This window comes from Silene latifolia, chromosome X, assembly GCF_048544455.1.
Source record: "Silene latifolia isolate original U9 population chromosome X, ASM4854445v1, whole genome shotgun sequence".
NCBI lineage: Eukaryota > Viridiplantae > Streptophyta > Magnoliopsida > Caryophyllales > Caryophyllaceae > Silene > Silene latifolia.
Window position 1 is genome coordinate 7,555,011 of NC_133537.1, and position 11,044 is coordinate 7,566,054.

The 11,044-nt window shown below is 37.0% G+C and overlaps 3 protein-coding genes across 3 annotated transcripts; 2 read left to right on the top strand and 1 right to left on the bottom strand.

The window, feature by feature from the left end:
* LOC141622674 (alanine aminotransferase 2-like) lies at positions 1 to 6,405 on the top strand. The gene is made up of 15 exons (XM_074438680.1): positions 1 to 398; positions 1,256 to 1,306; positions 1,886 to 1,936; positions 2,157 to 2,222; positions 2,317 to 2,378; positions 2,825 to 2,903; positions 3,161 to 3,265; positions 3,343 to 3,453; positions 3,618 to 3,755; positions 4,266 to 4,340; positions 4,443 to 4,563; positions 4,652 to 4,806; positions 5,032 to 5,106; positions 5,310 to 5,513; positions 6,026 to 6,405. The coding sequence occupies exons 1-15, from the start codon at positions 189 to 191 to the stop codon at positions 6,140 to 6,142; spliced, it is 1,620 nt and encodes a 539-aa protein (XP_074294781.1). The 5' UTR covers positions 1 to 188; the 3' UTR covers positions 6,143 to 6,405.
* Positions 6,406 to 6,739: 334 nt separating this feature from the next.
* On the bottom strand, positions 6,740 to 8,509 carry LOC141622675 (uncharacterized). Its single transcript, XM_074438681.1, has 4 exons — positions 8,091 to 8,509; positions 7,675 to 7,758; positions 7,158 to 7,330; positions 6,740 to 7,054 (listed from the first exon to the last, which is right to left on the bottom strand). Exons 1-4 carry the CDS (start codon positions 8,353 to 8,355, stop codon positions 6,860 to 6,862), a joined length of 717 nt encoding a protein of 238 aa, XP_074294782.1. The 5' UTR covers positions 8,356 to 8,509; the 3' UTR covers positions 6,740 to 6,859.
* A 638-nt stretch (positions 8,510 to 9,147) lies between these two features.
* On the top strand, positions 9,148 to 9,636 carry LOC141623530 (uncharacterized). Its single transcript, XM_074439633.1, has one exon. The coding sequence runs from the start codon at positions 9,148 to 9,150 to the stop codon at positions 9,634 to 9,636; it is 489 nt and encodes a 162-aa protein (XP_074295734.1).
* Positions 9,637 to 11,044: the final 1,408 nt, after the last annotated feature.

Sequence of the window (11,044 nt, forward strand, 5' to 3'; positions counted from 1 at the left end):
ATACATTTTTGTAAAGTACATAAATTTCTAAATATTCGATTGTGATTTTTCTAAGATTTCTTGCACAAGAAGTTGCAATCTTAATTGTCTCAAAATTACCAAAAACAAAACAGTGGGTCGTAATTTCACCACCAATCCACCATCATCATCAATTCCACAACCACTACAAATAAAATTGGTGGCATGCAATGCGGAGATTCGTAGCACAAGCTTCAAAACATCTTCTCTCTAAAAACAATAAACCTTTCGTAAACGTTTCTAGTACTAGGAGTATTATTCCTTTACTTCATAAAAATCCCAACTTTCTTGCTTCTAAACAATCCCTTTTCTTTTCTACTTCAATGGAGAATTCTAATGGGTCTTCACATCATCTTACTCTTCAAAATATTAATCAAAAGGTCTAATTTTTATGTTGTTTAACTATGTTTTGATTATATTTTTCATTGCTTGTTGTTTGATTGATTGTTTGTGTTTTTTCGGAATTGATTTTTGGGTGTTTTTGTTGATGGGTTGGTGTTGAATCAGGGTTTTGGTTTGTTTTCTTTGATGGGTTATTGGTTATGTTCGGGGTCGTTTAATGAATATGAGAGACCCGGTTCAAAATATCATTACCTGCTGAACTTTATATTTATGCGCGCTCTAGTTCTGAGAACCTTTTGAACTTGCTAACAACGGCCCTAGTTATATTGTTTTATGGGGTTTTTGATTTTGGTATCATATTTAATACCACTGTAGTTATTGTCTAATATGATCATGTCGTTTTAATGATAATTTTATTGTTGTTTTTGGTTAAAGTTCCCTTGGCTCGATGCTTGCAATTTGCAGTCAGTTTAAAGCTATGGAAAGTAATCTAATAGGGATTTGATAGAGTTTGGTATATAAAAGATGAAAACTTTGGAGCTTATTTTGCCGCAAAAGTAAACAAATCATCTCTAGTTTTTGAGCAACTGTAGTCCATTTTTAGCATAGTGAACACTGAGCAATGTGCAGTAATGAATAGAGGTGGCCGTTTATCTCCGGTGTCCTGTTGAAAATTTCTAAAAGTAAATTTTAAGTTTTGAGTATACAATATGTTTATCTAGCATTATTTATGGCGTTTCTAGCTCGAGTGTGGATCTGTCAATGATCCCAAGTGTTATTCTTTCTAATGATAGTTACTGCTTTTAGTTTATCTTGCATTATTTACTGTGCCTCGAGCTCGAGGTTTAAGTGGGCAGGACAAAGTTTCTTACTTGTGTGATGATTTTACCTTCAGGTGGTGAAATGTGAATATGCTGTTCGTGGTGAGATAGTCACTCAAGCCGAGGTATGTGAAGAGCCTGACTATTTGTGGTATTGCTAAATCATTTGAATGAAATAATCTTTATTCTAAGACTGTGGTTTATTTGGATACTGCAGTCTTTCTTATGTTGAAAGGATTGTAATTTTTAATTTGGTAAATCAGTTGAGGGAAAGAGAGGTGAAGTAGAATGAAACAATGTCATTTTCTTTAGAAGTCTTTCAATGTTGAATGGATTTTTAATTTGGCTTGTGGGACGGAAAATGGATCTTTCCATTTCCCCTCAACACAATTTGTTAACCAAACTAGGAAAATAGTCTCCCCTCCCTTTCCCTCCAAATGCCTCTATCCAAACAGGTGCTAGATGTTCCAAATCCCACATTACTGTTCTAGAAATTTAACTGAACAGTCTTTATTACTTCAATGCGCATTGCAACCTCAAGTTAGCAATCTTAGACAACAATTCTGATGAATTTTCATTCATTTTAAGGCTACATTGGGCTTAAATTTGGATCATAAAAATGTAGTAGATTTATGGTTGTATTTGATTTGCCTTGTTATACCGATATTTGTTTAAAAGTGCTGTCAAAATTCTTCTTATTACAGAAACTGCAAGAACAGTTGAAGAAGCAGCCGGATTCTCTCCCCTTTGATGAGGTATATTCTCTCCCATTTGTTGATTAAATACTTGTGCATGTTGTGAATTTTACTTTGCTTTTGATGCTAATAACATTATCTTAGACAATTCATAGTTCACCGTGGCTAGATTTAACAAAAAGATTTCTGGGTCATTTTTACGAACAAGAGAAGTGTCATAGTGGTGTCATACTGTGTCTTTTGTTGTGCTCCTATTTTAAAGTTTCTTCAACTTTTGCAGATACTTTACTGTAATATAGGAAATCCTCAATCTCTTGGGCAGCATCCAGTTACATTTTTCCGAGAGGTTGGTTTCTGTGATTGGGAGGGTCTATATCACCCAATGTAAAATTGTAAATTGCTTTATTATGTTAATAGTAATAATAATTTGATGTCCCTAGGTCCTGGCACTTTGTGATCATCCAACTATCCTAGACAAGAGTGAAACTCAGGGGCTTTTCAGGTATTCTTTGTGTTACCTGATTTGCAAATTCGTTTTCTCTATGCTGTTTGATAGTCTGTAGTTAGCCTATCATGCTCGGCTAATTTTTTTACTTCCAGGTTGCTGATAGTGATTCAATTTCATAATTAGCTGCACTAAAAGAAACAAAAGAGACATGTTTTTTTATCTATGTTTTAAACGTCTAGTAAAGTTTACCACTTTACCCTTATTTTTAATTTTTCAGGCTTGACTATAAGAATACAGTAGGTTATTGTCCAGTATTGGTTAAAGCCATTTTAAGAAAGTTTTGCAAATTATTTACTGTAAAATGAAGTATAGTGTCTACAGTCTGCACCAATGTTGGAGTGTCAAATGCGCTTTTGACTTGGGAATAAATCCCTTATGATGAGAAAATAGAGATGGTTGTTTTATTTAGGACTACTTATGCTTGTTTTCACTTGCTGTAGTACTGATTCAATAGAAAGAGCCTGGCAAATTTTGGATCAAATTCCCGGTAGAGCAACTGGTGCATACAGTCATAGTCAGGTAATAATTCTAGCAGATAACTATTGGTCAGTCAGCTCTACATGACAAAAATTTGGACGCTTGTTTTGTTATTTATCGAATCATACATTTTGTCCATTATTCTTCCAGTTTTTATTTGGAGATGGTTTCTCGATAATTTGTCGTTATATTCATGATCCATGCAGCTTAGCTAAGGCCTAAGAGTTAAAGTTCGATAGATGAGCATAGGATATAAACCTATTATTTTTTTGTATCACATGGCTTGATCATTATTACAGGGTATTAAGGGTCTGCGTGAAACAATTGCTGCTGGAATCGAAGAACGTGATGGTTTCCCTGCAAATGCAAACGACATTTTCTTGACTGATGGGGCAAGCCCTGGGGTAGAAAACTTTCCACTTTAAATACATGATAACTAAGCTTAAAAATGAGGCGGATACTTATCTATCTTCTGATGTAGGTCCACATGATGATGCAATTACTGTTAAGGTCCGAGCAAGACGGAATTCTGTGCCCTATTCCTCAGTATCCTTTGTATTCTGCTTCAATCGCCCTCCATGGTGGAACTTTGGTATGTTTGCAATTGACATATCACATATGCATTCCTAATAGCTTTTCAGTTCTTCTCTTCCTGATTTTACTATGTGTTCACGTTGTTAATTTGAAAAGGATAAGATAACTCAATTTGAGCTGTTATAACGTATGCTCCCGTGATATCTTCCATGGACTTAACAGGTACCATATTATCTGGACGAAGCAACGGGATGGGGTTTGGAGATTTCAGATCTTAGGAAGCAATTGGATGATGCCAGGTCTAAGGGTATAACTGTTCGAGCCTTGGTTGTGATTAATCCTGGCAACCCAACTGGGCAGGTATTCACAGGAGCATTTGCTTTAATACCCGTATGTAGGAGGGAATGTCTATAAGCGAGTCTCTCTGATGCTCGGACTCGGATACGAGGATCCGACACGGACACGGATCCGAGGGTCCGATCCTTGAAATCTCAAAAACAAGGACTCGGATACGAGGATCCTAATTTGAATTTGGACTCGGCTAATGTTTTATTTTTTTGAAAATAAATTGATTATTAGTTAAAAAAGTCAAAGAAAAGAAAGGAAAAGTAGTTTTTTCATGTTTTAACATGAATGAAGACTTTATTAGAGCATTAAAATTCATGTCAAGATCACTCTTGATATAGGGCTGCTGTACAAAACAGAGGTTAAAAACAACACTCTCACACCGATTTCTCATAGAAGGATCCGTCGAGGATCCATGTCCGGATCCGTGTCCGGATCCTGTCCACCGGATCCTCAGGGTCAGGTGAAGAGTCCGAGCATCACAGGTGCCAAGTCTTGTGACCTTTCTGAAAAATTAACTTTCAGGTTCTAGCTGAAGATAACCAGAAGGAAATTGTTGAATTTTGCAAGAAAGAGGGTCTTGTTCTTCTGGCAGATGAGGTAATTGCTTTTATAGCTATATGAACTCAATATCCGATACTTTTAACAGTAATATGTTCTTCATTCATGCACTGATGGGATTATGCTTTTTTGCAAAAAAAGGTATACCAAGAGAATGTTTATGTTCCTGACAAGCAATTTCACTCGTTTAAGAAGATTGCACGTTCTAGTGGGTACGAAGAGAACGATATCGCCTTGGTTTCTTTTCAATCTGTGTCTAAAGGTAGCTTGCTGTTTATGCTGTTTGTTTGTATTTGGTATGACCTACAAAACTTTTGCAGTTTTAACATTATTTTCCGTTATGACTCTAGGATATTACGGAGAATGTGGGAAGAGAGGAGGTTATATGGAAGTCACTGGATTTAGTCCCGAGATAAGGGAACAACTCTACAAAGTTGCTTCCGTCAACCTGTGCTCTAATATTACCGGTCAAATACTTGCCAGTCTCGTCATGAGCCCACCTAAGGTACTTCCTACTCTACCATTGGATTTTATGTTGCCTAACTTGCCTTATTTGCTAGATCCCAAGGACTCGAGAGTAAAAAAAATTGATTATTATTATAATCTTTTAGTTCGTCCTTTTGGACAATGGACACTTGAAAAGCGGCTTATTGTGCTTAACTGTCTTTCGTTATCGTTTGAATCATGTTTAAGTTTTAAGAACTAAACCAAACATTTTCCTTTGTTTTAGGTTGGAGATGAGTCATATGAATCTTATTGTGCTGAGAAAGAGGGAATTCTTTCATCTTTGGCCAGACGTGCTAAGGTAATCTAGACAACTGACCACTCATTTGCCGGCTTTTGACTTATTATTTGATGGGCATTTTACTTGTCCTACTCCTACTGTCTCTGAATTTGGCGGCTACTTTCGCTGCACAAGTATCTGCAACAGGAGGGTAAATCCTTAAATGCAAACGCAACTTGATTTGTGTTCTCATATCTTAATTTGTTGTATTGGCACTTTGACAGACACTAGAAGATGCCTTCAACAGTTTAGAAGGTGTGACGTGCAACAAAACTGAGGGAGCCATGTACCTGTTTCCTCGTATTGATCTCCCAAAGAAGGCAGTAGAAGCTGCTAAGGCTGTTCCTACTGCTCCCGATGCCTTCTATGCTCGCCGCTTACTGGAACAGACAGGAATTGTTGTGGTTCCTGGTTCTGGATTTGGACAGGTGAGTCAATGACCTTTTAATAGTCCATTCATATAGCCAAAGTCTTTCATGCTCAGTTAGAAGTAACTCTGGCAAAACTGCCAACCCCGTACCTGAAAGGAACAACCTGTAGCAAACCAACCCCAAATTTACCCAATCTTGGAATGACCATCCCGAATACCCAAACAACCTTAAATAACTTATTTGGAACAAAAAGCTCGATATCCACAATTCCAAAATGACCCGATTGTCCCAATCCATGATCAGTGATCCAAACTAACCAAATATCAAAGGACTCATTGTGACCACTACTGGGTCCGATCCAGACTCTAGTCACTTGTTTGCTAGGTCTAGTTATAGGTATTTGTCACTAGTTTCTAAGTATTGTCTCGGCTATTGTATTTTTGGATTTATCCTCCTTTTGACTCTTCTTAGACGGTCTTATAGGAGGATTGTTGCCTTGTTTGTTGATTATCATGTCACCTCTTGTATTATTTCTTGTTGCTGACACTAAACCGTGTTTTCTTCAAAAGGTTCCTGGGACTTGGCATTTCCGCTGTACCATTCTACCACAAGAGGATAAAATTCCTGCAATTGTCGACCGTCTGACAGCATTCCATCAGAAGTTCATGGAAGAGTTCCGCGATTAAAAAGAGGAACGTTCCCTTTCGAGAGCTCTGATTAAATGAAGATCCCTTTATTATTTGTTTGGGAAAATATAGCATCTGCACTTCTGCAGATGACAGTTTTTTTGTTTCTACACTTTATTTAGCAACTATAAGAATCCTTAAAAGAGTATTTATGAGTACCTATAGTTCTGTGTGATCCTGATTTGAGCTTAATGGATATTCTTTACCGGAGATTCATTTTAATTTGAGCTTAATGGATATTCTTTACCGGAGATTCATTTTAATCCGCGCCTTTTTACCTTTTAGTAGCAACATTTTAAGTCCTTTCAATGTGGACTGGTATTGTTCTCTTCACAATTTATGCAAAGATCGTTTTACCAATAAAAGAACCGAGATGTTCTTATTCTATACTTGTGCTTCTAAATTTGGAACACATTAACAGGACATGTTTGAGATTTCACAGACAGGTATATTTTTTCAGGGTATACTGTAAGTGTCTATCATCATCAGTGGAGCTTAACATTTAATTTTCACAAACTTGCTGCGGCTTTTCTGGGAATATGACGATATTTAGCAAAAACGACTGGAATTTCCTGCTTTTCTGTTTAAACCCAAAAGTGAAGAACTCGGCAACATACTAGTTTTTAGACTAGCCAAACGCAAGTGATCTTTCAGTGTTGCTATGTACAAAGCGGTACAAAGTTTGTTGCCAAAGCTGTAGCAGGAAATACAAAAAAATCAAATAGAAGGACTAGATCGAAGAACCCTTTCTAATTTCTCAGCTTTCGCATAATCCTTGTCTGTAAGAGGTCCAGCAGGAAACGGCGTGATCTCCACAATGAGATGTGGGGTTGGAAGCTCATCAAAGAGGGCTCTAACGTTGTTGCAGCAGACGCTTTCTCCATGCGCACTCTCCCTTCTAATCTGGCATCCCTGAAATTTCAGAACAGTCCTTCGTCATCATACTGTTTAGTTTTCTACAGACATAAAGACTGCAAAATGTAAAGTAATTTATGGCAGTGATTGATTATATTACTTTGTGTGAAGAGGCATCTACAAAATGATCATCCTCGGAGAGCAAGGCAGCAATGGATTTAAGGAGATTACTCCCTTTCGATTTGGAAGGTACCCTATAGTTCCTCCTAAGTGTCCCCTTTGTCGTAGGGTGCCATTTGCTCACTAGTTTCCTCTTGTCAGACGCTTCTTTGTCTGTTCGAAATCAAAATTAAGTTTACTTGATTCCAAATAACAGAAGCTGCGTACTTTTACAGTTTTATTACTCAAATCGTATGTTGTCACAATTTAGTAAGGAAAGAAATGCTTTCCGATCCATAAAAGATGAGCAGGATACCAGCCCGAGGATCACAAATTCTCATTATAGACGGGAGTTATCAGGCTATAGTTATAGACGAGCCAAATATCCACCCACTTTAAGCATAAACAACAAACAATAAGTTGCATGATAGGGCCCAAAAATGTCACCACTTTAAGCATACTTGACCCGTCTTTCACTTTAGACGGATAGGATATATCCGTCTAAGAAAGCAACATACCCGGGTTCTTTCGGAACTTATCCAACCATTTGGAGAAGCCTAAGTCAGAATCGGAATCATCCTCAGTTCCAGGTGCTCCTAAATCTGAACATCAGTGAAACCCATTAAACACTAGTCTTTCTTAGACGGAGTATATAGATAGATAGGTACTGTCTGAGTATCTATCTATCTATCTATCTATCTATCTATCTATCTACTCCTTCCGTCTCAATCATTTGTTTACTTTTGATTAAAATAACCCTCATAGATAGATACCCCTTCCGTCTCAAATCTCAATCATTTATTTACCTTTTATATTTATATGGCGAGGGTCGAGGGGTATTTTAATTAAATGTAAACAAATGATTGAGAGTTGAGACGGAAGGAGTAGATAGAATGAGCAAAATAGATGAAGGAAAATGGAAAAAAAAGAAGACCAGAGATAAGAGGATTGGATTTGGATCCAACAAAACCGGACTTGATAAGAGCATAGAAAACGGAAATACGAGCAGCCCACAAAATAGGATTCTCCAGTAAAGAAGCAGTGATAGTGATTGCATTTGAATGCGATTTGATGTTAATGCAACTCCGCCGCGAACGCTCGAGAAATAAAGATTTGGGAAGAAAGGATTTTGGAAGCAAATTGAGTGAAGAACACACAGCTGATGAGTTTGTTTGCAGCACTCCTGGATGCATCATCATTTTAGCTAAGTTTTGATTGTGTTTGATTATTTGTTGTTTTTGGGAATTGAATTTTTTGGGTTGTTTTTGTTGATGGGATGATCTGGAATCGGGTTTCGGTTTGTTTTTATTGATTGGTTATTTGGGTTTTCGGTTTTTGATTTCCGACCCTCTTATCTTATCCTGTAATTTACATTTTGCTAAGTTTTGATTGTTTTTTTTTTTTTTTTTTTTTTTTTTTTTTGGCTGACAACACTAAGTTTTGATTGTTTGTGGTTTTGGGAATTGAATTTTTGGTTGTTTTTAGTCGGGTTGATTTGGAACCGGGTTCCGGTTTTTTTTTTTTGATGGGTTATTGTAATGGGTTGTGTTGTTTTTTGGGTTTTGATTTCCGACCCCCCTTATTCTACAATTTGCGGGAGTCATTGAATCACTAAAATGTCATTGTAAGTTGTCATACTTTAGCCTTTTTTTCAGACCAAATCGATCGATCCGCCGAATCAACTTATAGGATCTGAAGTGAACTTAAATGAACTAACGTATAGGATCTAAACTGAAGTGAACTGAACTTATAAGATCTAGAGTGAATTTAAATTAAGTGATTTAAGTCCAAAAGAAGAGGGCCTTAATACCGCTAGTCCATTACTCGAGCGAAGCCGAAAGTGTAATGTGACTGACAATGTGAGCCCTCCTCAATCAAGTGGGTAGTAAGACAAAAGTGCTAAAGTTCAAAGGGAATTGATGATAATGTGATAGCACTCATAGCAGTAACACCTCCTCTGTATTATTCACATTCACATTCACATTCAGAAGATGGAGGAATTGATGAATGAATTCAGCTTCCTCTCAAGCCAAGCACTGATGGACAAGAATTTCGACCCATCAAACATACAGGACCTGATGAAGCTGTTCGAGGTTGAAGCTTACAAATCATGGGCAGCAATGGAGTTAGAATGCCAGGCAGAAGCCGACGCTGCTGAAACAGCTATGCAGGAAGCAGAAGACGAGCTCAATTCCGCCTTGGATAGCGCCATGGATGAGTTTCAATGTCAGGAAGCAGAAGATGATCTCATGGTTAAACAGGCTGTGGCTGAATGCTTGAGCTTTGAAAAACAAGCTATGGCTGAATACAATGCCCTGTTAACTACTGCTGAAGCTTCCAGAAAGATGGGAAAATCAATGGAGAAAGCTGCAACTGCTGCTTCTAATAAGTATATTCAAGCTGCCCTCAATTCTGCTACTAACTCCATGAGATCTGCTTCCAAAGCTATTTCTTCTCGTCGAGTTCACCCTTCTAATTGAGACCTCAACTCAATGGGTTTTACAGTAATTGTTATTTCAATTAGTCTTTCTTAAGACGGATATATCCCTCTTATAAAAATAATATGTATGGTCCAAAGGTGTAATCTTTATCAATTTTAACTAAGTTTTGATTGTTTGTGGTTTTGGGAATTGAATTTTTGGTTGTTTTTGTTCATGGGTTGATGTGGAATTCGGTTTCGGTTTGTTTTTGTTGACGGGTTATTGCGTTGTGTGGGTTTTTTGGTTTTTTGGTTTTTGAATTCCGACTCTGTTATCCTGCAATTTGTGAAAGCTATTGAGGCACTGGGTATTGTTGTTGTAATGTTGTCATATTTAATATGACTTCGCCCTATTCATTTTTTTAATTATTTGTAGGCGATATTTTAATGAAAGTTAAATAAATTATTGAAACGGAGAAAGTATTTTGTTTAGTATTTGGTTTTCGATCATGTCTTTTTGCCGCTATTGATATTGTTGTAGTTGATTATCGTTCCCCTTTTTGATGACATTTAGTGAAGAATTGAGTTTTCTTAGCTTGATGCTTGCAATCAGTTTTAACCTATGGATAGTAATCTATTGAGGATTTGATAGAGTTTGATTTATAAAAGATGAAAACTTTGGAGCTTGTTTCGCAGCAAAAGTAAAGAAATCATCTGTAACTTTTGAACAATTGCAGTAAATGTTTAGCACAGTGAGCAATGCTGGCCGTTTATCTCCGATGTCTAGTTGAAAATTTCTAAAAGTAAATTTCAAGTGTTGAGTATACAGTATGTTTATCTTGCATACAGCCAGGTACCTACCTGACTACCTGTATGCAAGTCAGCAAGTGCGGCTATTTGTTAAGCGAGTCTTGTGACCTTTCTGAGGAAAACCAAAAGGAAATTGTTGAATTTTGCAAGACACAGGGTTTCGTTCCTCTGGCAAATGAGCTAGTTGCTTATATAGCTATATGAATTCAATATCCGATACTTTTACCTGTAATATACGGAGTATGTTCTTCATTCATTCACTGATGGGATTATGCTTTGCAAAAAAGGTATACCAAGAGAATGTTTATGTTACCGTGATAAAATTCTTGCAATTGTCGACCGTCTGAGTCTGACACTCTGACTGTGTTCCATCACAAGTTCATGGACGAGTTCCACGATTAAGAAGAGTAGCGTTTCTTTTCGAGAGCACTGAATAAATGAAGATCTCTTTATTATTGTTAGGGAAAAATATAGCATCTGCACTTCTGCAGACAACAAGGTTTTTGTTTCTACACTTTAAGTACTCCCTCCGTCTCAATCATTTGTTTATCTTTGATTAAAATATCCCTCGCATGAATTATAAAGAGACGGAAAAAGTAGCGAAGAAGGCAACTAAGACAAGTAATGAAAGAACATCCTTTATTACTACTTACATGCAA

Excerpts from the sequence above, each read along its gene's own strand:
- LOC141622675 (XM_074438681.1), bottom strand. The coding sequence starts at position 8,355 with ATGATGATGCATCCAGGAGTGCTGCAAACAAACTCATCAGCTGTGTGT. Across the intron at positions 7,759-8,090 it reads ATCCAATCCTCTTATCTCTG|ATTTAGGAGCACCTGGAACT; the intron begins GTCTTCTTTTTT and ends ACTGATGTTCAG. Across the intron at positions 7,331-7,674 it reads TAAGTTCCGAAAGAACCCGG|ACAAAGAAGCGTCTGACAAG; the intron begins GTATGTTGCTTT and ends GATTTCGAACAG.
- LOC141623530 (XM_074439633.1), top strand. The coding sequence starts at position 9,148 with ATGGAGGAATTGATGAATGAATTCAGCTTCCTCTCAAGCCAAGCACTG.
- LOC141622674 (XM_074438680.1), top strand. The coding sequence starts at position 189 with ATGCGGAGATTCGTAGCACAAGCTTCAAAACATCTTCTCTCTAAAAAC. Across the intron at positions 2,379-2,824 it reads GAAACTCAGGGGCTTTTCAG|TACTGATTCAATAGAAAGAG; the intron begins GTATTCTTTGTG and ends CACTTGCTGTAG. Across the intron at positions 3,266-3,342 it reads CTGATGGGGCAAGCCCTGGG|GTCCACATGATGATGCAATT; the intron begins GTAGAAAACTTT and ends CTTCTGATGTAG.